General features: G+C 43.1%; 1 protein-coding gene across 1 annotated transcript in view; it reads right to left on the bottom strand.

Moving 5' to 3' along the window:
- LOC144769695 (uncharacterized) overlaps positions 1-27,507 on the bottom strand; it is a 206,472-nt gene that overhangs the window by 45,344 nt on the left and 133,621 nt on the right. The window contains exon 5 of the mRNA XM_078653882.1: positions 304-346. Within this exon, the coding sequence (XP_078510008.1) occupies positions 304-346 (43 nt within the window). The remainder of the gene's footprint in view (positions 1-303; positions 347-27,507) is intronic.

Genomic DNA, 27,507 nt, shown 5'->3' with positions numbered 1-27,507 from the left:
TAAATCCCCCCACCCCATTATGGGCGCCTTGAGGTACCTGCCACGGGGTGCAGAGATTATCACTACCTCCCATTTCTCTATGGGACAGCTGGAAATGTTGCATTGTAATCAGGCGTTCGAGACCACCAACCGGAGGTCGATCTGTCCCGTTTAAGAGACGATGTCATCCACCGGACATCGTAATCGGCCCCCAGTTCTCAAAACACAAACCACAGAAAAAGAATTCATGACTCTAACTTTACTAGTCTTACTCACATAACCTTAGCCCCAAAACCACAAAAAGTAATTTAAATATAGTTTTACCTGATCTATAGAGCAGCAGCAGGGAATTACAGCTGAAGGAGATCTGAAAATGATGACAATGGATTAAAAGATATAATAGCTATGAAAAAAATGGGTGTGAAATGAAAATAATTCAATATTATTTGTCCATACATGTCAGAGTGTTAAATATAAATATTAAAACTAATACACATTGTTTTATTACCTACTGGTGGTCGCCAGTAGGTAGTTAAAGTTAGGACCTAGTTTTCATAGGAAAAACGTTTTTTTTATTTGCCAATATCTTTGGTGTTGTTTGACGAATCTTTGCAAAATTTCCAAAACGAATGGAGCGGTCAGGTCAGCTGCTGTGTTGAACTTTTCGGTATGATCTGTCAAGTAAGGGCCAAGGAAAAGGCATATCTCAAAATGTTTTTTATCCATGGTAATTTCCATAGGAAACTGTTCGCTCTAGATCCAGAGTGCACTCTTTTTGTTAAATGATGTGAATCCGTTCAGTTGTTCCTGAGAAATGTAAACATTTCTCAGATATACAAATATGGCCGTGGAGGATTTATGAACACTCCCAATCTCATGCCTGAGATCTGATTGGCTGTCAACACTTCAAACCAGGAAGTGTTGGCAGCCATCTCGGTTAAACTGAGTTACAAGAAAAAGGGTTACAAAAATGTTAAAGAACAAGAAAAGGGGGCAGGGTAGAAATACCCTGACTCCCTAGGCCTGCTCAAGGGGTCCCTGCCAAAAAAGCACTAAAAAACAAAAAACATTCAGCGGGATTCACATTGGATCCATGAACCCGGCTGAAATCTTTTTTTTAAAACAAAGCACTTCGTTTATTAGGCCCACGGGTGTACCAGGTCTCAAGGGCAATGATTAAAATATATAGTTATACCCCCGCAGACCCGGCTACCGCCACCTCCCCAGGGCTTATCTAATCAATGTGGGGGGCTACGAGGCCCCCCTGCAGCCCTAGGGACCGTCAACACCACTTGATTAGGCTTCAGCCTCCCAACGGAGCCCCGGGGACCGCCTTCTCACCGGGGCTCTATTTCAAAAGAAAATGTGGGGGTGCTCGAGCCCCTACAAAGCCCCAGGGACTACCACCTTTCCGGGGCTACTTTCAAAAGTGAAGGGGGACTGCATGGCCCCCATCCTAGAGCCAAAAATGGCCCTGGGGACCGCCACCCCCAGGACAGGCTCCAGTAATGTCCCAGGGTGCCCCCCCCGGGATATTGCAGTTAGTTATGGGATGGCAGGAGCACTTTTCCTGCCATACCATAGCAAACAAGTGCCCCACTGTGAACAAGTGAGAGCATTTTCTCTCACATGTTCACAGTGGAGCAGTTTGCTTTTGACCCCAGGGAGCTGTATGTCAGCAGCTCCCTGGAGGTAAAAAGCAATGCCGGGTCCCACAGGAGGTGGGAGCGGGCCAGGACTGCTCAGGACTTCGAGCTTCCCCCGTGGTCCCCGACCGTCTGGCCATGCCCCAGAGGGATGGGGTCCCCGGGGCTGAAAATTGCCCGCGAGTGGGACCACACGTTCCCCCACCCTATTTCTTTTTTTAAAATGGCCCGACTCTGGGCGACAAAACCCCCCTCCTTTTTTTCTCAATACAAAAAAAATGGGTCAGTCCCCCGGGGGATGGGGTCCCGGGGCCCAAAACAATCAAGGGAGGGGAGCTACACAACTTCCCTTCCTAAAATATATTTTAAAAAAACAGAAGCTGGCAACTTGCCGAGGCCCTTTTTTCTTCACTACTCTACCTCCTGGCACGCTCTTGGTTGGGGGATCAAGTCTCCTTCACTCCTGAGGGGGCAACTTTCCCTGTCACCTCCAGTAAGCCCCGCATAATGGGATTGCTGAGAGGTGGACCGAGGCCACACCCCTTTTTCCACCACTCTGCAAACGCGCCTCTCGGCGCACTGCTGGTGGGGTGATGAGATCCCCTTGTAGCATGAGGGCCTCAGGACTAAAGTGAGTAGTTTCCCAAAGGATGTCCTTGTGGACCTTGGGAGCCAAGAAGCCCTCCTGGTAGCTCCTGTAAGTCCTACACAGTGGAATTCCGGAGAGATAGTTGGAGGCCCAGCCCCTTTTCTCCACCACTCTGCAAAGATGACTGCTAGTTAAAAAACCTTAGAAATTCACAGAAAAAAAACAAAGGTTACAGGGACGTTATAGTTAGGAATTAGCATTTAAAAACGTTACAAATTCACTGAAAAAACACAGGTTTCAGGGACGTTACAGTTAGAAATTAGCATTTAAAAAACCTTAGAAATACACGGAAAAAATCAAAGGTTACAGGGACGTTATAGTTAGCCTGGCATTTTACTCGTACAAAACCAGAGAAATCCAGCCTTATTATTAACTGAGCTAACTATAACTTGCACCCTCACAATGCACTGCTGATGACGTCTCATATTACATCACTCATGACTTAGTCAGTGACATCACTGATGACAACATTCACATAATCTCTGATGCACTAATTCACACCTTAATATAACGTTTCATACACCCATTCCAAAATTCAGACTACCACCTACCAAAGAGTCAATCATATTACCACTTTCTCACCTATACAGTTATACACACACCACCTCACTTATTCATACAGATACTTACACATACTTACTCTCCTATACAGTCACTGACACAAGCACACACTCACCCCTACAGCCACACTCACAATCACTCACTCACACATACAGTCACTTATATACTCCAACGTTCACACATATACTGCCTCTCACATATGCAGTTACTCACCCATATTCCCATATACCCATTGTGGAGAGGATATAGCCTTACGGCTAGAGCGGTCGACTTTGAAGCTGGGGAACCGGGTTCGAATCTCAGCAACGACACACAACATTCTGTGATTCTGGGCAAATCACTTAATCTCCTTGGCCTAACTAAAATGAATTTGTGTCCTTATGTAACGAAACTGGTGCTATGTAAAGCGCACTGATACCCGGTATCTTCGGGTCTAGTTTGCGCTAGATAAAACTCCTGTAAAAAAAAGATACCACTGAGACATCTGTTCACTAACCGACACAGCCATACACACACACCCACCCATACAGCCCCTTACTCACATACTCTTGAACCCATACACCCAGTGATTCACCCACTCACATCCATGCAGGGAATCACACTCCCCCTCACCCACCCACACAGACAGTCAAGCTCCCATGCAGGAACTCAAACTACCAATCAATAACCCATATGGATACTCATGTAGCTACTCACCAACCCATGCAGCAACTTACACACCACCTGACAGACTGATACAGACATTCATACAGATTAGTCACTCACCCATACATTCACTGGGACATGTCTAATCCCTCACTTACACAGTCATATATATATATATATATATATACATATATATATATATATTTGTTTTATCCAACAAACGCCGAAGCTTCTCAAGATGCACTCGACAGTGCATCTGCCATATGGCATCACGGTTCAGCACGCCCCAGCCATCCATGTTTGTGGTATTGCCTGACGCGATTCTGTGGCCAATGTACCACTTCATCAGAGGCATTTCTCCTGTATGCATTGGAGCGCTCTTTACACTGCATATTGATTGGTTGAAAAAACCCTCATGGGTTCAACTGCGTATTTGATTTCTTCATACAGCATGCTGGGATGTGTAGTCACATCAAGCTTTCATTGAACACCTATAGTAGCTTCCAATGCGTACAGATTTCAGAGAGTAAGGTAGAATCCTTGGTTGGATCTGGATGTGATGGGAGCAGGCACTTTTCACCAAGACGCACTGTGCTGGAAACTGGAGCAGGAAGGTTCCTCTCCCTCAGTCTCTCATTCCTTCGAGATGGTGCATCTTGCACGGGACAGCACCCGTGTCATAATTTTATCCAACAAACGCGGAAGCTTCTCAAGGTGCACTCGACAGTGCGTCTGCCATACGGCATCACGGTTCATCCCGCCCCAGCCATCCAAGTTTGTTGTGTTGCCTGATGCGTTTCTGTGGCCAACGTACCACTTCATTAGAGGCATTTCTCCTGTATGCATTGGAGCGCTATTTATACTGCATGCTGATTGGTTGAAAAACTCCTCAGGGGTTCAACTACGTATTTGATTTCTACGTATTTCATTTTTTCATACAGCATGCTGGGTTGTGTAGTTACATCGAGCTTTCATTGAACACCTATAGTAGGTTCCAATGCGTACAGATTTCAGAGAGTCAGTTAAAATCCTTGGTTGGATCTTGATGTGATGGGAGCAGGCACTTTTCATCAAGACGCACTGTGCTGGAAACCGGAGCAGGAAGGTCCCTCTCCCTCAGCCTCTCATTCCTTTGAGATGGTACATCTTGCACGGGATGGCACCCGTGTCATAATTTTATCCATATAAACAGTGAAGCTTCTCAAGATGCACTCTACAGTGCATCTGCCAATACGGCATCATGGTTCAGCCCGCCCCATCCATCCAAGTTAATTGTATTGCCTGACGCGTTTCTGTGGCCAACGTACCACTTCATCAGAGGCATTTTTGAAACGCTATGAATAAATATAGCAATGGGACTACGAAGAATGACTGGAGTGTCCTTAATTGAGGAGCGGTTCTTGAGGTTTTGAACTGTGTGTTTTATATATATATATATATATATATATATATATATATATTACAGCTCCAGCCGTCCCTTGCTCCAAGAAGACGATCACGCACTCACGGGGGTATTTTGCTCAGTGTTTTAATATTCGGCTTTTCTGACAAACAGATAAACAAACAGACGCGTTTCGGACTTGGAGTCCTTCGTCAGTGTCAGTGTGTGCCGCGTTACCCAGCACCATATGTACACAATTCACTTCCTGTTACATGAAAAGGAAAACGGACACCATTTCATTCTTTGTAAATGGGGCAGCCATTTCTAAGTGGGTCAGTTGTTACACAAAAATATAATTCCACAGTGTGTATTGACTCTTACGTTATACTCGTTCCTGATTCACTTAATTGCAGTGAATAGTATTAATCTTGCCGTAGATCGGCAAATTATGGAACATCAACGGCCCTATTTACAATGTATTTACATATATACAATCATACCATCTTAAATTCGGGGTCATTATCCTATGCACTGAGGGTTATGTATTTAACATCATTGTTGTAATCACATTTGATGCAAAGTCGGTTAAAAACAGAATCTCGCCGTGTATCGGCATGTCACCGACTATGGCAGACCGGCAAGGTCATAATCAAAACAAAACAAAACTCATTACTTGTAAGATCAATTCCTCAATCAACCACTTGATATCTTTCATATTTACATTCATCAGACATTGAATAGGTTGAGACAATCCCCCTGGAATCTACTCTATTTACATTTCACTGCATAGATCAACCAAGTGAAACTGTAGGCCATAAGCCTCTGCGAGTGGTCAACATTCTAGTATGATGTTGGGAAGGTTTAAAAGAGGAAAAGAGAAAAGGGGAGGAAAGAGGTGGGAGAAGTAAAGCAGAGGGAGGGAGAAGGAAAACAGGCACAAAGGAAAGAAGATATATATACATATATATATATATTTTTATATTTACACAGCAGAGCACGCAGATTGGATCCAACTTTGACTGAAAGAATACATGTATCCAAGGGGACAATACAGAGCAAACACAGTGGCAACAATATCCGCAGGTTCTATAGTTCACAGTTCATCCAGTTATACCTGCATGGATACATGGGCCAAGCTCTGTTCAAAGGGAGAAACTACGCCCAGATCGATGATTATTTCCCCAGATGAACGCCCAGTTCCTCTCCAATATTTAATCCACTAGGCTGTTTCGTCTGCATGTCAATTATGTGACGTGATTCTAGCCTACGTAGACGTGTTAGTCTGTCACCTCCCCTGGGATTTAAAGGGACATGATCCATACCAAAATATTGGAGAAGCTCACGATTGCTCTGGTGAGCTTGAGCGAAATGTCTGGCCACAGGGTACGTTGTGTCCTTATTCATGATGGCCCGTTGGTGTTCTAGAATACGCATTTTTACCCCATTGATTGTACTCCCTATGTATTTGTGTCCGCAGGGACATATAAGGCAGTACACCACATATGGTGTTGTGCAGGTAATAAAATATATATTATATATCTCGGGGGGAGATTACTTTGGACATGTTCTGTGCACACCAGAAGCGCAGTTCAGAAGCCCCCGCCACGCTTTGGGTCCGGATTCTTTCTGGTACAAACTTTTTCTCTTTCCAGTTATGGATAAAATGCCCGGCACCCGCCCTTGAAAACGGAGCATGCGAGCAGTTGGGGTATCTCACCTCACTCGTGGCATTTTGCACTGCATTAAGCCCCTGCACACTGGACTTCACTATTCAAGGGCTGTGGCGGTACGACGGGGACCCGAGGAAGGGCTTTGAAAGCATTGGCGCAGTTTTGCTTCTCCTACTCTGCTACATCAAGGGTCCGACAACATCGAGACTTTCATCCACCCCCCATTGTCACCGACCTGTGGTGCTGTCACACAAAGCATCCTGGTTGTTGCAGTTCGGAGCATACAGAACGATCTGCAACAGGTGAGCCCAACGGTAAAGGGGAGGAGCGGACCACGCCAGCCTTTCTTCAAGCAGTAGGGAAGAGTTCACCGCAATTTCCACTCTGGTGTTGGGCGCTGAGGAAGGCGAAAGCCAAAATGCATTCGCCGCCACCGGAGCTACGCTAATGAAATAAAGGCCTTTCTAAGCTGTTCCTCGTCTGGGCTTCTGCTTCTTTCTCGGAGGGAGATTACTTTGGATATATATAGATATATCTATATATATATAGATAGATAGATATATATAGATATATATATCTATCTATCTATATATATAGATATATATATATATATATATAGATATATATATATATATCTATATATATATATATATATATGTGTGTGGGTGTGTCTGTGTGTGTCCACAAAGAAAAAATGGAACGGACTCCACTTAGTACTTGCTGCAATTATTTTATTTCGTGCTTCTCGCTGCCATGATGCGTTTCGGGCTACCCAGAGCCCTTGATCACATGGCATGCTTCCAAGTTTTTCCCATTTTTAAAGTGACACAGTGCTTAAAGTGACAATAAATATAAAAAACAGACTATCCATTCGATCTCAGTTTTTAGCTGTGCTCTTAACATGTATCTTCGTATATAGATTTAAGAAAACATTTACATTACAACATGTGTTAAAATATCAATAAATATTACTGTATAAATACACATATATAAATACATAGCTGAGGGCCAACGGAGATGGATCAAATCCATCTGTTAAACAAAGCAACATAGCTCACTGATCAGTGAATTAACGCAAAATGATGGCTCCCCCCTGCAAAAATAGAAGAGTCGCCAGGGAGAATTCACCTTCCATTGATCCAGCCACTCTCGCCCTCAGTGATAGGAGGTTGCCCACCCACAACTCCCTTTGTCCTGATGAAGACCCACTTTGTAAGGAACACACTCCTACTTTGAATCCGGGTCGAAACGTAGACTACAGTACCAACAACCAACTCCAACCCCAAGCAAGACATTGACTGCTACAGCGGAGTTAGGCTTTTGTTCATCAGTTAATTTTTTTGGACTCTTTATGAGCCTTATGATGTGGCCTTTGGCTCAAGGGACCACGTTTACACAGTTTTCAAATTGAGAATAAGATCCTTTTGTCACTGAATGAATCAGAACACCCTACCTTATCCCTGACACTTCCCTCACTTCACCCCCTCCCGTTGTGAATGTGGGCACGTACATTTATGAAAATGTTTATTTTTGAGTGCTATATGAAATTCAACCATTAATTAGGATGTATATGCAAATCTGAATTAAACTTTTTTGCATTCAATAGCTTTGCTCTCTGAATTTATTGAACATATATTTGAATAGTTTGAAATATTTGTTTCTTGTCTAGGACCCCTTACTTCCATACTGATAAATGCAGTTAGCCAAGCACAGATGTTGATGATCAATTACTTATACCTCGGAGCCCTGAGGAGAGGAGTCAAAATGTTTGGACCAATTCTAGGGAGCAAAGTAATTCAAAACCAGTGATATACAAGACGTTAATTATGAAGTTGTGCTGAGACTGGTTGCGATCTGGTAAGTTATACCGCTGTCGCAGTAGAGGCCATGATAAGCCAACAGTTTGTAGCAGTTAAGTATCAGCAGCGTCTTCAGTATGAGCGTGGAAAGTGGAATGTAAAATGTATATATAAATAATGTTATATGAACAAATTAGATTAATACATGATCAAAAAAGGTCATGAAAAATGTATACTTACTAATGAATAGTTAAACATTAAATAAAAATTGTCCTTGTAATTAATAGTATGTGTAAAAAATAATCAATATAAAGCTATCCCTATGTTGTGTCATAAAAATGTATTGATAAAAATCTATGCTAAAGAACTTAAGTGTATATATTATTTGTGAAGACATACAAAGAGAATACATTGCCCAATAATAAAATAATTACACATTTGAAATAAATATGATTTGGATGTTGAGTTCAGGTGCTATGCTTCACTGATTCTTGAAAATCTCCAAGAATGGGCAACAAAATCTAACCCCATTTCATAGTTTCAAATAGGGTTCAGAGAAAAGATTGGAACAACAGATATCGTTGTGGCATTTTATATATCAAACAATAAGTGCAGGTCCCTCCTTGCATGTTTTCATCGATTTAAAAAGACCTTTGACAGCATAGATAGAGGACGTCTCTGGGCAAAGCTGAATAAATGGGTCTGACTCACAAATGTAAATGAAATAATTTCACTCTAGACGAACAATTGGATCAAAGTGAAATTGGGAGCAGACGGGACCTTGTATAACAAGATATTCGTAAACAGAGCATTGAAGAAAATATGAGTCCTTGCTCTGATTCTTATCAACTTGTCCATCGTCAATATAAAGCTGATAGTTGCAAGCCCAAGAGCTTGCCCTCCAGGATAAATGGGCATCTCCTCCTTTTTCTCCAATTTGCCAGTGACACAGTCATCCTAGATTAAACCACCATAGGCGTTCAGGATGCCTATCAACTAATGCCATTACTGTAAAGCCAATAAACCTGAAATAAATCAAAAAAAGAACTTAGGGAATCATTACGATGCCGGACGGACTCTCATACGACCGGCACTGTAGCGGAAGAGTGACCACCAGACAAAAAGTCGGCGCCCCCCCTGCTCTTATTACAATGTGACTGCCGTGCAAAGTGTATATTTCTATTGTGGCTTGTGCTGCGTGCTGCTGCAAAAGCTGCAATAGAAAATATACACTTTAAAAACATCCCTGCACTGTGAGACAGGCACCATGCGGTGCCTGCCACATGGTGCACGGATGTTTAGCGGAGAGGGGGGCCCTACGTACCAGCAGGGCCGGACTGGGAACCAAAACCGGCCCTGGCAAAGTGCTCGGCCGCCCACGGTAGTGGGTGCCACCGAGCTCTTTGCCAGGGCCGGTTTTCGGCCGATTTTGTTACAGGACCGATTTTGCAGCTGTGCTGCAAAAACGGCCCCCGTAACAAAAACGGCCCCCAGGGGCCCAAAATCGGCCCCACACCCGTACGGCGTACGGGGGATTGCCCGTTGCCCGCTACGACCAGTCCGGCCCTGCGTACCAGGCCCCATACATAGCTGAGGATCAACGGAGATGGATCAAATCCATCTGTTAAACAAAGCAACATAGCTCACTGATCAGTGAATTAACGCAAAATGATGGCTCCCCCCTGCAAAAATAGGAGAGTCGCCCCTAATTCGCAGATATTCATTCTTCTCGAGGGTTGTGAGGCCCCTGTAGACTTTGGGGCTCGCCTACACTGCAGGGACTGAAGGGGGCCTGCAGGGTTACACCCCTGCCTCTAATATCAATTTTTTTTTATTAAAAAAAACAGCACAGCAAACGTATTTTGCCCTTGCTTTATCCTGGGAGACAAAGGCACAGTTCTGAAGACTACATTGTGGACTCTTTGACACCGGAGAGTTAGCACAAACACGGAAATTTAGGAGAACTACCATAGCTTGTTGCTTTCACTCCTACCATCAAGAGTCATTTTCATACATTGTTTGTGCTTGCTCAGCCTCTCAATCGAAAGAAAAAGGCTTTTCGTTCCACAATTTCAAGAAATGAATGTAAGGAACTGTTCACCAGCCATTTTTATGTGTTTTAGCAGCTTCGATGGCATTTAATCAGCCGAGTCATAAAATATATGAATGTGGTTTCAAAATGCAGGGACGCCACAGAATGAAACTGATTTTATAATGTATAATGTATGCTGTTGAATATTTAATGATGTGATTTTTGAGTTGTTTTATTTAACGACGATAAAATACTATTAGACTAGATTAGATTAAATTGTTAAGTAATGAGTAATAAAGAGTAGAGACTAGGAATATTAAGTTTCAGTCAGAGCATGTGCCGCAGCGGCCAGAGCTTCAGACTTGGGAGCTGGGGGTCCGGGCGGCCTCGGCTCTCAGCGTTGGCGCTTGATTCTGGGCAAATCACCTAATATCCCCATGCCCCTGGAGAGCACCTGGATACCCTCATGGGTGATAAATTGCGATATATAAATCTACATGCTAACTTTAAACAAATGAGATGAATTAAGGGGCAGTTTATCAAAGTTTTGAACCACTCTTGTGCCATTCACATTTTGTGAAATCACTTGTGAATTGTTTTTCATTTTTTGTTGTTGCCACTTGCCTGTGTCCAAACTGTTATTTTGTGCAAATCGTGAAGTGTTGTCCTTCTTATTCTTCTGGGAAATGGTAATTGAAGGAAATTTATGTAGAATAAACATAATGATTAAATGATTGGATCATTTTGCTGAGGATTTTGGTCTGAGTCTGTTGTACTGTTGACAGCATACTAGACAGTCAGCTAGGAAACACTTTTTCTCTATATGCATGGAGTAAGGGCGTTGAAAAACCTAGAATAATATTATCCATCTTTTGTGGCCCTGCTTGGTTTGGTAAATCTGGAGTATTGCAAGGCAGCCCAAGTTGCTGCCTTGTGTTACTCTGCCCCAGAGAGGCGATCCATGGGTGGAGCATGGATGTTCCCACGCATCCACCCATGGATTTTGGTGCATTCCCAGATTTCCCAAGACTGGTAAACCTGGGAATGCATCAAAATGCTATGCCTTCCTAGGAGAGGCATAACAAGGACAAACATCTCTTCATGTTGTTCAATTTCTACATGTGCTGCATTGTGCAGTACATGTAGAAAGAGGAAAAAACCTCAGAGGATTGTTTTTGTGCAGGAAGATGTCCCTTCCAGGCACAAAAAGATTCATGTCTGCAATGCAGGCAGCCTTGCCTGCGTTGGTCCTAGGCAGCAGTTTGTGTACAAGCGCAGGCAGAGAGCAGGAATCTTCCTTATGTTGATAGATGTAGTGCATTCCTGCCCACTCCTTTTCACACAGCGCAGCGCAGCAAGTTATCACTGGTAGAGCTGGTTGTGGTGAAAAGTTCAGCTCGAACCTAACAATACATGTGAAATTGCTTTGGAAAAGCTCCAATTTTTAACGAAACTGATTCAAAGTATTATTTTTTATGAAATTGATATAATTTATTTATTTATTTATTTATTTTTTACATTTGTAGAGCGCGAACAAATGCCCGTAGGCGTCTCAGCGCTAAAGATTCTGTACATGTCTCTTGGGGAAAAAGTGATGAAAAACAAAAGAGGTTACTGAGTGATCAGGATAAGATTACTGATTAAACAGCCAGGTCTTTAACCGTTTTCGGAATTGAAAGAGGGATTGACTTGACTGGATCTGTAGTGGAAGGGCATTCCAGAGTCTGGCTGCCGTTACCACGAAACGTCTGTCTCCCCAGGAGACGGTCTTTGTGCGGGGTACCACTAATTGATACGATGTCGTGGATCTCAATTGTCTAGTAGGACAGTAGGCGGTGAGCTGTTCTATGAGGAACAGCGGACCTTGTTTATGTACCGCTTTATACGAAAGGCATAAAGTTTTGAATTCTTTAATAATGAACAATAAAGGATTAGGAGAAGAAACCAAGCTGTTAGTTGTGATGTTTCACTAAATGTGAACCAAATCAATAATGCACCAATGTGTCTGTTTCTAGAGATACAAAGAAGAGAGTAGAAATAACTCCCATTGGGACAATCATGATAATATTTTGCATTGCACCACCAATTGTGGGAAGGGGCTATAGACCGCTTACCTCCGTGAGAAGAACACCCATTGTGCGGCAGGTGTTGCTATCAGGGAATGTAGTGGACTAATCCACAGCTGTCTATCTAAAGCAGTATGCTTAATTGGACCTTTTACTAGGCTTGTCCCCTTCATCGAGTTTATTTGATATGTAGCAGGAGTAATCGTAGCAGTGAAGGGTTTATAATTTGTCCTGGTAACCAGGCCCTCTAGTGCGTGGTTCAGTACTATTAAAGGGACAGGACATGTCTAGTCTAAACCAACTTCAGTCCGCTCTAAATAAATACATCTTTCGCCTACCACAAAACATTTCTCAGGGTCAGGTTCGATTACAATTTGGGTTATTTCAACAATCCCCGGTAAGGATGGCTGAACTTATTAAAATGTGTTGGAAACTGATGTTAGCACAACCAGTTACACTAGCTGCACGGTGCTGTCCAGAAATGAAGAACCAGCCCACAAATAACAATGAATGGCCAACGGCGCTTCACCGAGCCCTAGCCACACTTAACCCGCTCAAAGTCTGGTGCCTGAGCATCAGTTCTTCTGCGTTTAAAAGAATTGCCAATAAAGCAGCCAAACTAGAAGCCTGGATTATTGAGAAAGCTGAGATGGCCCGAAAAATACATGTATGGATGGTTCTGCACACCTATGGAAAATGGCATCCACAACCCTACCTCATAAGCCATGTATCTCCATCAATCCAACACTTTCTGTTCCTAATCTGTTTGGGAGCCTTTCCATCAAAAGACCAGGTTCCAGTCTGGAAACAAACCTGGTCAGACTCTGTTGTCGTCTAGGTGGCTGTTTTGAGGAGTCCATATTACACTTTTTGTGCATCTGCCCCGCCGTCAGCCATTTGAGACAGAAACTGCTTCGTCCTGCCCCCAGTGCCCTCGAGATAAGATTCTGGCGCCCGCAGGGATGACACTTTTAAACAGTCAGTCTCTCCAACAAAATTTCTTCTCCAAGTTAACAGACTGTTACTAGTACAGCAGGGGCATAGTGCGGGGATCGTGAGTGGCAGCCCAGCACATGCCATAGAGCTCCATGCACTGGCCACCCAGCACTTTGCTTAGAATCAATTGCACTGTAATTACGGAGACTCTCTGTCCTCTCAGAGTTTTAACTGGTTTAATCTTACCTACATTTGAACTATTCACTGTATTAACCAAAAGTACATTTTATCTATTATAGATTTTACATTTTGAACTGGACCGTCTTTTTTGTAATGGTTTTAATTAATCAACAAATAAAAGATTACCTTACTCTCTAGTGCGTGCATTTCAGCCTCAAATTATAGGAAGTTTTTTCCGTTTAGAGAACTCTCTAGTTATGACTTTAAAAAGATTTTCCATTCAACTTACAGGAGGACACATTATTTGCATTTTCTCTGAATTATTCGCCATGTGTTCTAGCATAGAATGCTAGGACACAGAGGCTTCCAATGTCGGTACTATCTATCATGCACCACGTGCGAATCGGAGATAGGAGCTTGCTCCAGTCTAATTGTTCCAGTACGTCATAATAATCTGAAAGGATTTTAGAATAATAGCCTGTAAATGGAACACTGGTGTTAACTCTGCTATGCACACAAACCTATCTCGGTGGGTTTGCATGCTGTGCACAGCTGGATAGTAGGAGTATTCAGAGGGTGTTGGGTAGTGAATGCGCCATAAATCTGCCAAGTGCTACTGTTGGAGCCATTTTTGCAATCTTCTTGGATTTTGTACAGCTGGGAATAGCAGAAGTGGGGATGGGATCTGTCTAACATGGTGTACATTACACAATTCCAATCACCCCCTGAAAGCCGTGGTAAATCAACCTAAGACATCAAGGCGAGTAGACACCTGAGCCCAGTACGTCACCTGCTCAAAATTAGGAGCAAACAAAACTTCCAGCACCAGGCACCTGTCATTCTGTGCACTCCTGGACAAAACCTGCCCTCTTACTCTATGTGAGAGCTCTCCAGAGTATATGAAGTGGCTGCTTTAAACCACATAATACACCTCTTGCATATGACGAGTAAGCAGTACCAAATATGTTGCCTCTCCATTTGTGTTGCAGTTGTAAGAGTTTAGTGCGGGTTAAATGGGTTAAGTGGTGGCGGAGTGAGTCTCGAGCCAGTCCCAGGTCCAGTTTCATGCGCTGGTCCGCCATGACCTGCAGTTTTACGAGGGAAAGCAAAGCATATTTCAGGCCCAAAAAGCATAGTTTCCTTTTGACCTGAATGAATGATGAGAAACACCATCTGGCTGCAATGGTGTTATCGGGGATGAACATCGCCTGGGTACCATCGATTTAAATTGCAATGTATGGTGGGAGCATCCCACAAGTAGAAACATCCCTGAAGTCGACTCGACAGGAAAGTCAGGTTCGCCACAATGCCGGATTATGCAGGATTCTGTGTACCGAGACAGAGCTCTCTCAGAGTGCAACCGCCATGTTGGGCCGCTAGTCATAACCCACCTCAATAAAAAGTAAACTCCAAAGCTAGTGAGGCGATTTCCATGAATATCACCTCTGAAGCTTGTTCCTAGAATTAATTCCCGGGGAGGCAGTCTTCTGGGGTAGTAGGTGTCAGGATTCATGTACATGGCACGAACATGACACAGAAAACAATCGGGGTTGGAAAAGGTGGAAGACCGAGCATTGGGAACTACGGAGATTCAGAACTCTATCCACTAACCTTAGGACAACCTGAAACTCACTTCCTGGGTTGGAAGTCATATCCAGATCATTGATGATCGATCCCTCTTTAAGATCTGTAATAGCCACTGGACTTTGCCTAGCAATGAGCTCTTAATTGCAGTGGCTTCTTTCATTTATTTTAGTTTGTACCCATTATCTGTTGCTAACTTTTGTTGTTTTTTCCCTCTACTTCCCTATTTGTCTCCCTACCTCTTACATTGTCCTACTTTGTACGCTCCTTGTTCCTTTACTTTTCAGATTAAGACAAGTTTGTGGTCAGCAGTATCCTGGGGCTGCCAGCTAGATTCCAGCTGGATAATGTTTATTAAAGTAATAACCGCTGCTAAAACTGGTAAACCTTTCTACCTATTACTCACACATTTCTTTACTCAGGAATGCACCATGTCCATTGCAACTACACATTCAATATCTAGACCGTGTTGTACTATCCCTCAAGAGTGAGCTCCAATCTAGTGGTTTTTTCGCACTCCAACTCCCTTTCCTTGTTTTTCCCTTTGTTCTAGTGCAGGTAGCAAGTTTAGCTCTGCTATCACCATAGGTATTTTAGGTGTGGGTATTTAGAAGAGTGGTAGAGACTTTCAGATTTAAAACCTGATTCCATGCATGAATCACAAAAGAGACTAGGCAGAGACTAGTAGGCCAGTAGATACGTGGGAAGATGGAAACATATTGCACCTCTACCACTACTGAGAGATGTGTCTAACTGAGAAACACTGAGGATGCATGGTATAAAGTGCAGACAGAAGGTGATACGTTCCACTGTACCTAACGGAGGACGTATTTTCCATGTGAGGTCACGGAAGAAACAGTGATGGAACAGGGGAAAGCCAACATTTTTTGCGTACCCCTTGTAAAGTTAACCTCTCCTAACTATAACTAAAAATAACAGTGTGAATAAACTAATCAACAAATTGCCCCTAGACACTTTACATTACATGTGGGAAACTAATTGCTATTTGCAAAAGTAATATTTTGCAAAAGTAATATACTAATAAATGTAAATGAGTCATACTAATGTAGAGCTTTAATAATATACATTTATTCACATAAGCATGTGTGTTTGTGCTTAAAATAGTGAAAATATATGTCGTGGCAAGAGAAAAATGCACTTGGTAAGTAAAATGACGCTATCTGTGTTGCTTATACTAGGTAACAACTAACTGGGAAAATTAGAATGGAGGGAGGTATACAGAAGGGCTATAATTCTAAACCTAATTCCCGTTATGTTTGTTTTCGCATTAGTTCTCATTGAGGTCTACGCGGCCTGCCTGTGGAAAATGGCTGTTTACTGAAATGTTGACATAATTGCGAGAAAGATGGCCTCCATGCATGCACGCTTGGAAAATAGAGAGAATAGAATGGCCTGTGCATGAAGTGAGCAATGTCAAGGTCAGCTTGGCCTGGGACGCGGAAGTATGCCAAAGGATGCCTGCATCTGAAACTGTGTGAAAAGGAACTGTAATGAAGAAAAATATCAAAATGTGTTACAAAAGGAGAATGAAAAGCACAAATCGGAGGTGAATGCCGTGGGAAAGTTTAGAGGATGACAGTGCTAAAATGCAAACTGGTTTGAACAAGTAATACATGAGGTGACTATCACCACCCCTCTAATGGACCAATCAGAAAGAACTGAGGACCCTAAAACTTTACATTTTAAGTTAGAGAAAAAGGGTATAAAAGAGCTTGTTTGAAAGGGTGAAAAAAGCTTGCACCACAAATTTTATTTTGCACCACGACATGCTGTCAGTTTGGACAATTTTATGGTGCTAGAGACTTTGAAATATTTTTGGACTTTAACTTTTGGAAGAGCAAAGAAGATGATCGATTGCAGAGTTTTTATTTTGGAAGGGAGGCATTGAGGAGAATAGAGAGACAGTTTGTGAACCTGTGCTACTCTGTCATTCTTATGTGACAGATGTGTAATATATCTTTCTAATTCCATTTTCTTTTAACATGTACTAAATAAATTGCTTAAAAATCTTGCTTGCCTAAAATAAAATTGCTAAAGTTCCTTTTCTCAAATGAAGTAGATAAAATCAATTTAAATTTAAACTCAAGTCTGGTTTATTTTATTTTATATAAATGTCATGACTGAATAAATGCTAAAGTTATAGGATTACTATGATTGAGCTGGTCTTAATCTCCATCAATTAACTTATACTAGTTGGTCCATTGACCAAATCACAGAGTACCTTCATGTAATGTTTTCCAGGTAACGGGTTAGCAACTGTTGAAAATCTTATAATGTATATAATGTATTGAGTATAGAGCTTAGGTACCCCGCTAACCAGCAGCTCTGCTTCTTTTTCACTGATTCAGGAGTAGTGTGTTGTGTGTGTGACTCACGGTGCTATGGGCCCCACCGATGAGTAGAATAAGTTACTCCTGGGTTAAGTGAGATGAGTATTGAGGGTTGTTGGATAGCTCCGCTGGTTCCACAGGAGGAAGAATCAACTTCATAACACTACTAGCATATGGGTAGTAAATCAGGACTAGGCTATGAGTGTCAATTTATGACAAGGAATCTCAGCTTGCAATAAAGTTAGCAAAAATTGGGGAGGTACAGTATTGGCTGCTACAGGGCAGTAGTGGCAGGCAGAGGGGGGAGGCACATGGCGGTTTAAGAAAAAAGTAAAAATTCACGTACCTGCACTGCCGGCCGCCACTTCTCAACTGTCCTCTTCAACCTAGCAGAAGCAGACTCCCCTAGACAATCAGGTGACTGCTGTCACCATGACAGCAGCGTTGTGATTGGTCTGAGTGCTATGGCTCGATGCTCAGATAGGCAGTGGGAGCCTGTGAACATTCTCCACCCAGGCTGTGCATTACAGCCTGGTGGAGAACATGCTAAGTGTGCATGACTGTTTGGCCGTCCCAAAACACCCAGCCAAACCGTCATGCGCACTTAGAAAGTGCTCTGTGGGCAGTCCCACCAGCACCTTCAGAGCCTGCTGGAAAATAAACATTAATAACATTGAGTTGTTTTAATTTTATTTTCCTTGTGGGACGACTCTCTTCCACCTTAGCGGAGGAGTCGCACCTGGGGAGGTACAGAGTTTATCTACCTGCCAACTTGCATGTCACCTGTGAGGTGCTTTTGTGATCTGTCAATTTGAAAAGGAATAACTCTCAATGCGGTGGTATGAATCAATGAGATGGGTTAACTGAAATCACTCTGCTACAGGGAATGGGTGAGGGGGAGAGGCTCAACAAGATGGACTCTCGGATTTTGGAGTATTGCCTGGTAAGGTTTGCCTGGTAAAGGTCACAATGGTGAAAATAACTCTTTTAATATTACGTGGTATGCTTTGCATTCAAGGCTCTAAGGGCAGGTCTAGCCCTCAATAATGTACATGTTGTTGAATTCAGTTATAAATACAGTTTGATTGATCCACATTGGGCGCCTATGTATTGTCTGACAGATGGAATTTAATGGGCTTCCCCATAGCCTAGGTTCTGGAGCATAAACCTCAGAATCAGAAGTTGGAGTACAACAGTTCATCAGGCAAGAAAAAAAGAAAGAAACTGTAGTTACGATTTATACCATTTTGTTCCACATAGTGTGATGGGAACAACCGTATGTTACACCCATGAAGCTATAAAGTGATCACCCCTAATGATCTAAAATATAATGCAACCACCATAATGTGTGACTGAAGGAGGAGACACAGCTGTTTTACTCCCCAGATGGGAGTAGGGGGACAATAGAGATGCACTATCTTGAATGATTTAGACATCCATACATTTAAGCACAGGTAAGCTTTTAATAATCACTGAATATGCCTGCCTAGTAATTGTGAAAGTCTTTTATACAGGCACACATATATTTAGGTTTGACTGGATGATGATATAAAAGAAACATCGGAAAATCAATAAAATGTGTTTCATGTAAATATAAGGAATAATGACAGGCAAAGAGCTCTTCATGCCTCAGGCATCACCTCGCATGGGCAATATCACAAATATGTGGAGCCATAACTTTTTTTTCTGAACATGAAAGGGTAGGTAATGGTCGGCCTTTCATGTTGTATAACTGATCCAGGTGGGAACTAAATTGTGAAAACATGTTTTGATCTTAAACATTGATAGAGGCTTGCCCTCTTTATTTGAATGGAAAAGTGTGACTCTGGGAGCTGCTACTATGTCAGCCACTTACAAAACATGTTTAAAATGAAGATTTATTGCAGATAAATAGCAGACACTCCCTGGCAGCAGAGAGTTTCAATCCAGCTGCCTCCTATAGAATCTTTTAGGGAGCATTGCACATAACAGAAGAATTCCAGAATTACGATTGAGTTATCCTGAAATACACATTGGAAAGACTATACACATAGCATTACAAAAATAAAACACATCACCCTTACCTACATAGAAAAAAGAATTAGTTAAAACATACATATATTTTTTTTAAATGCCCACGTAAATATCAAATCAAAAAAATAGCCATGTAAATATCAAATCATTCTCTGTACTTCGAGGATAAAGTTGCTAACATTGTTTCTAGTTTTACACATCTCTCTGCATCTTGTTATCTTTATGATCATTTGTCATGCCCAGACTCCAACTCCAAACAGCGGGCTATATCGGAGGATAGTTTATCTTCTACCATTGTCAATCTGGAGCTCTTGAACATCAAGACGTTTCTATGTCTGGCCAGCTCTATTTCATCTGGATCACCTATGGACCCTATGCCCCCTAAGGTCTGGAAGGAGAGTTCACATTGTCTTGCCACACTTCTTCAATCCTTATGTAATCTTTTGCTTACATCTGCAGAATTTCCTTGGTAAGGGAAAAGAGTCATGGTGGTTCCGTTATTATAAAAAAAACTTCGGCGGACCCCTGCAATTTAAGACACATACTCCTTCTACTATTCTTGTGAAAAGTTTGGAGAAACAAGTTAATAAATTCTCTCCATTTTTCTTGAATGTCACAATTTACTTGATCTGGCACAGTCAAGCTTCCACTCGGCACAGTCAAGCTTCCACTCGGCCCATACTACGGAATGTGCCTTGGTAGTCGACCTAGGACCTGATCACAAGTATAGGTGCTATTTATTGCTCCTGGTAAATAACGATACCACAGGGTTCGTTATTTATTGGGTGCAATAAATACCACCTATTTTGAGTTCTGGGGAACAACATGCGGATTGTGATGTTTAAAGCACCAAAATTTGGATGTTACGATAATTACTGTACAGTTTGCCCTGTTAAATTTCAGCAGGTTTGACCTGCCGAAATGTAACAAAGGTTGAGGAATTTAACTCATCTGATAATTATTTGATGCATTAAATAACACTCAACTTGTCTGTAAGCGTCACCTGCCTCAACAGATGCTTCATCGTTCTTGAAGTGTAGGGTGGGGGGTTTGTTGGGTTGTGTTTTTGTTGTTGTTTTCATGTCGCACTGCATTACTACACTGCTAGATCGCTGGGCATGCGCCACGCGCCTATCTCCGGGCCTTACCTTTAATTTGATATGGCTCAATGCGGGGTTACCTGAGCAGGCCTGGGTTTCCCTCGAAACGCTTAGAATAGTAAGCTGAAAGGTAAGAGGTGCCCTGGATAAGATTAAGTGGGGGGCAATTCTTCAATATGCTAAGAGGGCCCATGTTGATATCCTAATGTTACAGGAAACACATCTTATGGGCTCAAAAGCACTTTGTTCACAGAGGTATGGGTTTACCCAGGTGTTCCATGCTTGCTTTACACGGGGGTCGTGGGGGTAGCGATATTGGTTAATCGCCGTGTCCTATATACACACAGCAAGACGTGAGTGGATCCTTAGGGGAGATATCTATTTCTACGGGGCATGATTAGGGAAGAGCCGGTGGTGTTGGGATGTGTCTATGCCCTCCCTCCGCTGTCCTGGGTATTGGTTGAGCGGCTAATGGCCATATGGACGGATATGCCAGACGGCCTGGCAGTGGTTGGAGGGGATTGGAACAATGTTCTAGACATTGCCTTGGATCGCTGGTTACACGGGGGGGCGCACTGGTCCTCCAGAATACGAAACTTTCCGCTTTGGTGTCTGGCTGGATTGGGCTGATCCATGGTGTCAGTTACATGGCCAGGCCCAGGGCTACACCTATCTTGCAGCTGTACACAACTCCTTTTCTCGCCTCGATTATTTGTTTGTCCCGCGCGTGCTGGCGGCCCGGGTGGTGGAGGCAGATATCCTTCTGCGGGGCCTCTCGGATCACTCGCCAATTACCATTGTTCTGCGAATGGGTTGGGCGGGGAGGCCCTTCCACTGGCAGAAGGCGGATTATATGGAGTGCCTTGGAAATGCGCTGGATCAATACTTGTCGGTTAATGTGGGATCGGTTTCGGATGATGAACCTCTGTGGGAGGCGATGAAGCCCACCCTGCGGGGGGTGGATATCTCCTACTGTGCGACAGCTCGTAAGATTCGGAGGGAGCCTCTGATACAGGTGGAAACTAATATCGGTGACCTGGAACGTCATAGTCGGAGTGTGGAGGGACAAATTTATACAACAACAGTTAGTACGAGCGCAGCAAAACTATGCCCCCCTCCTTCTGGATGAGGCTTGTCTCGCCTGGCTGGCTACCCGCAGTCGCATATATCAATGGGGAGATAAATCCAGTAAGATGCTCCTTAGACTTTGCGAGGGGTTGTTCCAGCTCAGCCACTCCCTGGGATAGTGGGCTTGGACAGGCGGCCCCTCACGGATTCCCGAGATATAGCTGAAAGCTTTTCCTCATATTTCAAGGAGCTGTATGCCCCTAAAGAATGTCTAGGCAAAGACGAGATTGGCCAGTTTTGAGATGATCTACCCCAATGGGCTCTGCCGGACGACGTGAGCGTGGAGCTGGATATCTCGCTCACGGAGGAGGACTTGGGCGCCGCCCTGGATGACCTCAATTCAGGCAAAGCACCGAGGCCCAAAGGGGTTTCCCTGTGAGTTCTTTTTGCAGTTAGGGCCCCACTATCGTCGGGTGGTGGAAGAGTCACGCGAGCAAGGCTGTCTTGCACGGGACTGGAGGCATGCTGAAATTGTGGTGTTTCATAAACCAGGCAGGCCCCCAAATAGGCATGCCTCCTATCGCCCCATCTCGCTCCTCAACATTGAGGCAAAGATTTTGGCCAAGGCGTTGGCGAATCGGCTGCAGGCTCACATTACCTCACTTGTCCACCCAGATCAATCCGGGTTTATGCCCCGGCGGGCGAGTCGACATAATATACGTCACGCCCAGGTGGCTGTGGAGGCAGTCCGGGGATGTAGCAAGCAAGCGGAGTTGTTACTGGCTGATATGGATCGGGCATTTGATTCCATTAGTTGGGTGTATCTCTTCGCTCTGTTGCGCCATTTTAATCTTGGCCCGCGCTTTCTGTCCTATCTGTCTCTGCTCTATACTGATCTCCCAGCTTCGGTACGGGTGGCTGGTGCGGTGTCCTCCACTTTCTCCTTGGGGCTCAGTAATCGACAGTGTTGCCCACTGTCTCCTTATCTGTTTGCATTGGCAGTTAAACCATTGACGGCATGGGTGCGCATAGATGGGTTTTGAATGGGATCATTGGTTGTCAGACCATATTGCGCTCTATGCTGATGACGTGCTAGTCTTCTTAATGAATGTGAATAGAACGGGCCCGCATCTGCTCCGTATTCTGCCGATTTTTGGAGAAACATCTGCTTTATATAAGAATCCCAGTAAATCTACATTATGGCTTCTGGGGAACGCGTTGGGGGTAGGTGACTGGGCAGAGTCAGTTCAGGTGGTCACTAACGGCATGAAATATCTCGGGCTGTTCCTGTCTGAGTCTCCAGCAGTGGCATGGGAGAGAAACCTGGCACCAGTGTGGGAACGCGTTCGGCAGGATTGTGATGTATTCCTATAGGTTCTGTATCGATCCCCCTATTCCTGACCCTATTCTGGTTAACGAGTTAACTAGCAGCCATCCCATGATGCAGAAACCGTTATCTGATTACGCCAGACCACGGCACAGGAGCGCGTTATCTGATTAGGTCATAACGCTTGCCATCTAATTAGGCAAGCAATATTCCTCCAGCCCCTGATAAGGCATACGGAGTTCTCAAAACAAATCAAACCTATGACAACCTGGGAAAAACCCTGCGGCCATTGTTTTGATTTCACCGAGAACTTCAGTAAAAGAATGCGCTAACGACCAGCTCGTATGACATCCTTATTGACGTATCTATGTCCATCCTTACGTCAATCTCGGCACCTTACAGGTATAAATATTACCGATATTGCCTTAAGCAAACACACGCGGTGGTGACGAGATCGGAGCAGCGAGACTTCCCGAAGCCCAGCAGAGAGCGAAGCCCACTAGCTGCCCCGCCTTCCTGACGCGCTGAGAACGAGACGCTGCCTTTCTCCTGCCGAGAAATCCAGCTCCGGCGCTTCCGAGCAGCCCTTGCAGGCAGCTTGGAATATCGAGACCTCAGACGAGAGATACTATCCCTCAACCATCCTAGACCTCAGGTACGGAACTGAATAACCCCTTGCAGAGAATTCTTGAATCAGTCACTTGGCAAAACAAACTTAACTTAGACTGCTACTTTCTATCCCCGCCCACGTATTAGGCTTAGGTCAGGTACACTGGGGTAGGCGTGGTTAGAAACACCAGTTGAGTACGATTAGTTAAATGTATATGTGTATGTATCTATTCTGTCCATTTTAAATAACGTATGGCTTAGAAACCATATCAATGTTTTTACAGTATTATTTTATACTTCTGCTTTTATTGTATGCACTTTACTTAACCATAAGTATTGCAATAATATCGATTCATTTCTCTTGTACGAGAAAAGAGACTGATCAATAAATAACATCTTTTATTGAACACGCCCGTCTCTTCTTTTTCTCTACAATCTGGTGAAACTAAGAATGCACGTACTGACTGAGTAAAATAAGTTGTCTTTTGTTTTCACACGACTCTAGAGATACACTCTTGATTAGGGGAGAGCAAAGTTGTCATGTTCTATGGTTGTCAGAAACTAAATCCCTTCTTGTCTATCCAGGGAGGTTCAACTCCTCCTTGTCTATTCGAGAAAGTTTCTAGTGAACTCTGAGCTAGCTGGCAAACCCAAAACTTTAAGTCTAATATCGACAGTAGAAGACCTAGTTAACGTCTGGTTTAGGTCTATACTATTGGAGGTATTATTCCAATGCGCAGAGCCTATTGGGATAATAGGAACTACACTACATGGCGCCCAACGTGTTTGGATAGGCGATAAAACTAACGCAAGACTTTAGAGTAACTCAGTCGTGCTTTTTCACTCAGACCCCTTTTTCCCATAATACTCCAAAGACGTCTGGAGTGGGTGAGAGGTAAAATCCGCCAAACCTCGCAGGAGGGAACTCCTATGTATGGTTCTTGGTTTAATCAACGTTGAAGGATACACTGTTCCAAAATATTGTGCATCTCATCTTTGTTTCCATAAGAAACCTGATCTGCAAACAAACAGAATAACCATCCTGACAGTAAAATGCCAGACAGTGATGATGAAAGAGAGAGAGCTAGAGTAGCAGCTGAAGTAATAGCAGCTGATAATACTATGCAAGAAGCAGACCCGGATATAATACTCATCCCGGTCAACATAAGAAGATCTATAACGTTAAAACTTATAGAAAATGGACTGACACCAAGAGGTGGTACAGTCATATTCATAATTGAGGCACACGAATATCGGCAGACAGAGGTATTCTATTCATGGATAAACTTTCCAGCAGCAAATGCTGTAACAAAGGAGTTCCACTGTTATAAAATAGAGGAACCTCCGGATACCTACACTCCTTTCGAGGAAGTGGAAGTACCACTCAAATTCCAAGAGCATCTGCTCTTGTTTAATGGCGCCCTAAAACATAATAATCACATCACCAGGGTCGGTCCACTAGGTAGACCAGGAGCAACGTGGCCGGTGTACACACCACATCCAGACATCGAAAGAATGTCTGCAGCAGATGTTTTAGTACAACTAAAACAATTAATTAAAATATATAGACAACTAGTCCAATATGTAATGCGGACTTCAACCATCCAACCTGTAGTTAAAATCCCACAGCTGACCCCTCATCAGGGGAACACAAATAAAATTACACCACAGAACATACAGTCCTGCCTAGGTAAAGTACCAGCTGAACGGGAACAAATACCATTCTGGTTAGCACAAAAAATCACCCAAATAGAGGCGGTGTTTCCAGACACCACCCCTGTGGATAAACACAGGATTCTGACTATCTGTCTTCCAATGGGAATCGCACCACACATGGAGGACTGTGACACTTGGGGTACAGTCTTTGCTTCCATTTACACAAAAACATATGGAGTTCCATCCATGTCAGTAATACCAGATGTGCTAAAACAAATTCATGACGAATACGGTCCAGAACCCGCTTTAACTCTTGGTATGAAATTACTAAAAGACTTCAAGCAGGTCTCGGCAATATTACTAGCCAACATAAAAGGAGAAGCAGCGAATGTGGCGATCCGCCAGAGGTTAAAAGAGACAGATATAGCAGACCAACCAGCTGAAATTGCCAGAATTATAGAAAAATCCTATGAAGAACTAGGTAGAGATAGTTTGGGTGGAATACCAGTAAAGCCCCAACTAATTGAAAGTCCTGAAAAAATATTTATTAAAAATAATCTAAACAGTCAAAAGAAGAACTGGGATGGAAACAAACAATCCAATCCAAAAGAAAAGAGATTCCAGTCCAGAGGAAGGTCTCCTCGGCGGAGAGAAAGATCTCCGGACCAAGGACCCAAGTCTCCCCAAAGGGAGCCCTCTGTGAAAAAATACAACCTTAGAAATAGGGATAACATAAAGAAACCGGATAGATATCAAGATTTTGATACACGTCCCTCTCAATCTTTTCAGACTTCCTCGCAGAAATCGGAAAGAAGAGGACGATCGGAACCCAGGGAAGGGCACGTCAAGTCCAAAGACAAGGAACCTGCTCATCCAAATAAAAAATTACAGTTTCCAAAAAAGAAGGTAGCCAGTATTAAAGTATTCAACAATGCCGAGAATACTGAGGACACAGCTGAAAAACGGAGAGTGGGCTCAGACAATGTTAGACAGCGCAGCAGAAGTGAGCATAGCACGCAAAGTCCTTATGAATCATCTGGAGACAGTGGACACGAATGAATACATTCAGGTGGAAACTGCAGACACCAGAGTTAGCAAACCTCACAAAATATATGAAATAACTTTACGTATAGAAGGGGATAAGACTAGGAAAATAAGGGGCCTTTTTTGGGATAATCTCTCCAAGGGCTATGACATCCTTCTAGCTGAAAAAGATTGGCCACCAGAGTTCGTCAGGGAGTGCCCACATGGCGAAGAAATAATTATGCCTGCCTTCTCAAATCATATTCCAATTCATAAAAAATATACACTTGCAAGAAAGTGGGCAGTAGCTCAAGCTCCTGCTTTATATAAAAATCATGTAGGATGGGATGAGGACTCTCCTCCTCACAAAATCCAGTTAAAATCACAACCTACTGCACAAAGGCAGTATCCAATCAAGCAAGAAGCTAAAAAACAGGTAAAAGAAATTCTAGATCAACTAGAATACCAGGGGGTGATTGAAACTTGCACCTCACAAATGAACAACCCCTTGTTTCCTGTCTCCAAACCAGACAATTCATATCGTCTAGTTTTGGATTACAGACACCTTAACACGTGTTGCAAAACTTTTGCAGTACAAAACTCGCATAGTGCTGCACTAATGAATAACATAGTGCGCAAAAAATATAAAACAACATTAGACATCTCTAATGGATTCTTTTGTCAAAATATAGCACCAGAGAGCAGATACTTATCAGCGTTCTCAATAAATGGCGCTCAAAAAGAATTCTGTCGGTTACCCCAGGGGTACAAGAACAGCCCAGGAGTATTCTCAGCGAGGGTAACAGAGTTACTACAAACATATGATGACGAAGCATTATCTTATGTCGACGACATATACCTAACAGATGATGACTTGGATACTCACTTGAAGAGAGTGAACACCATAATACTTGGGTTCGCAGCAGAGGGTTACAAATTCAACTTTAAAAAATCTAGAATTGCCCATCTAACAGTCCTGTTCTTAGGATATGAATTATCAAGTGAAGGCAAAAGCCTGGCTGACAATTTCCTAGAGAAATGTGCCGTACTCCAAGCACCTAGAACACTAAAAAACCTACAGTCAATTCTAGTCTTCCTAAATTTCGGAAGAACATACATTGCAAATTACGCAGAAAGGGTCAAAACCCTTTATGATCTAATAAAACCAGATTTTAAAAAATCAAATTGGACTCAAAAACACACAGAAATTCTGAGATCCTTACAAACAGATA

This window comes from Lissotriton helveticus, chromosome 1_1 (assembly GCF_964261635.1).
Source record: "Lissotriton helveticus chromosome 1_1, aLisHel1.1, whole genome shotgun sequence".
NCBI lineage: Eukaryota > Metazoa > Chordata > Amphibia > Caudata > Salamandridae > Lissotriton > Lissotriton helveticus.
Note: the sequence above shows the minus strand (reverse complement) of the source record. Positions and strands in the feature narration are given on the sequence as shown.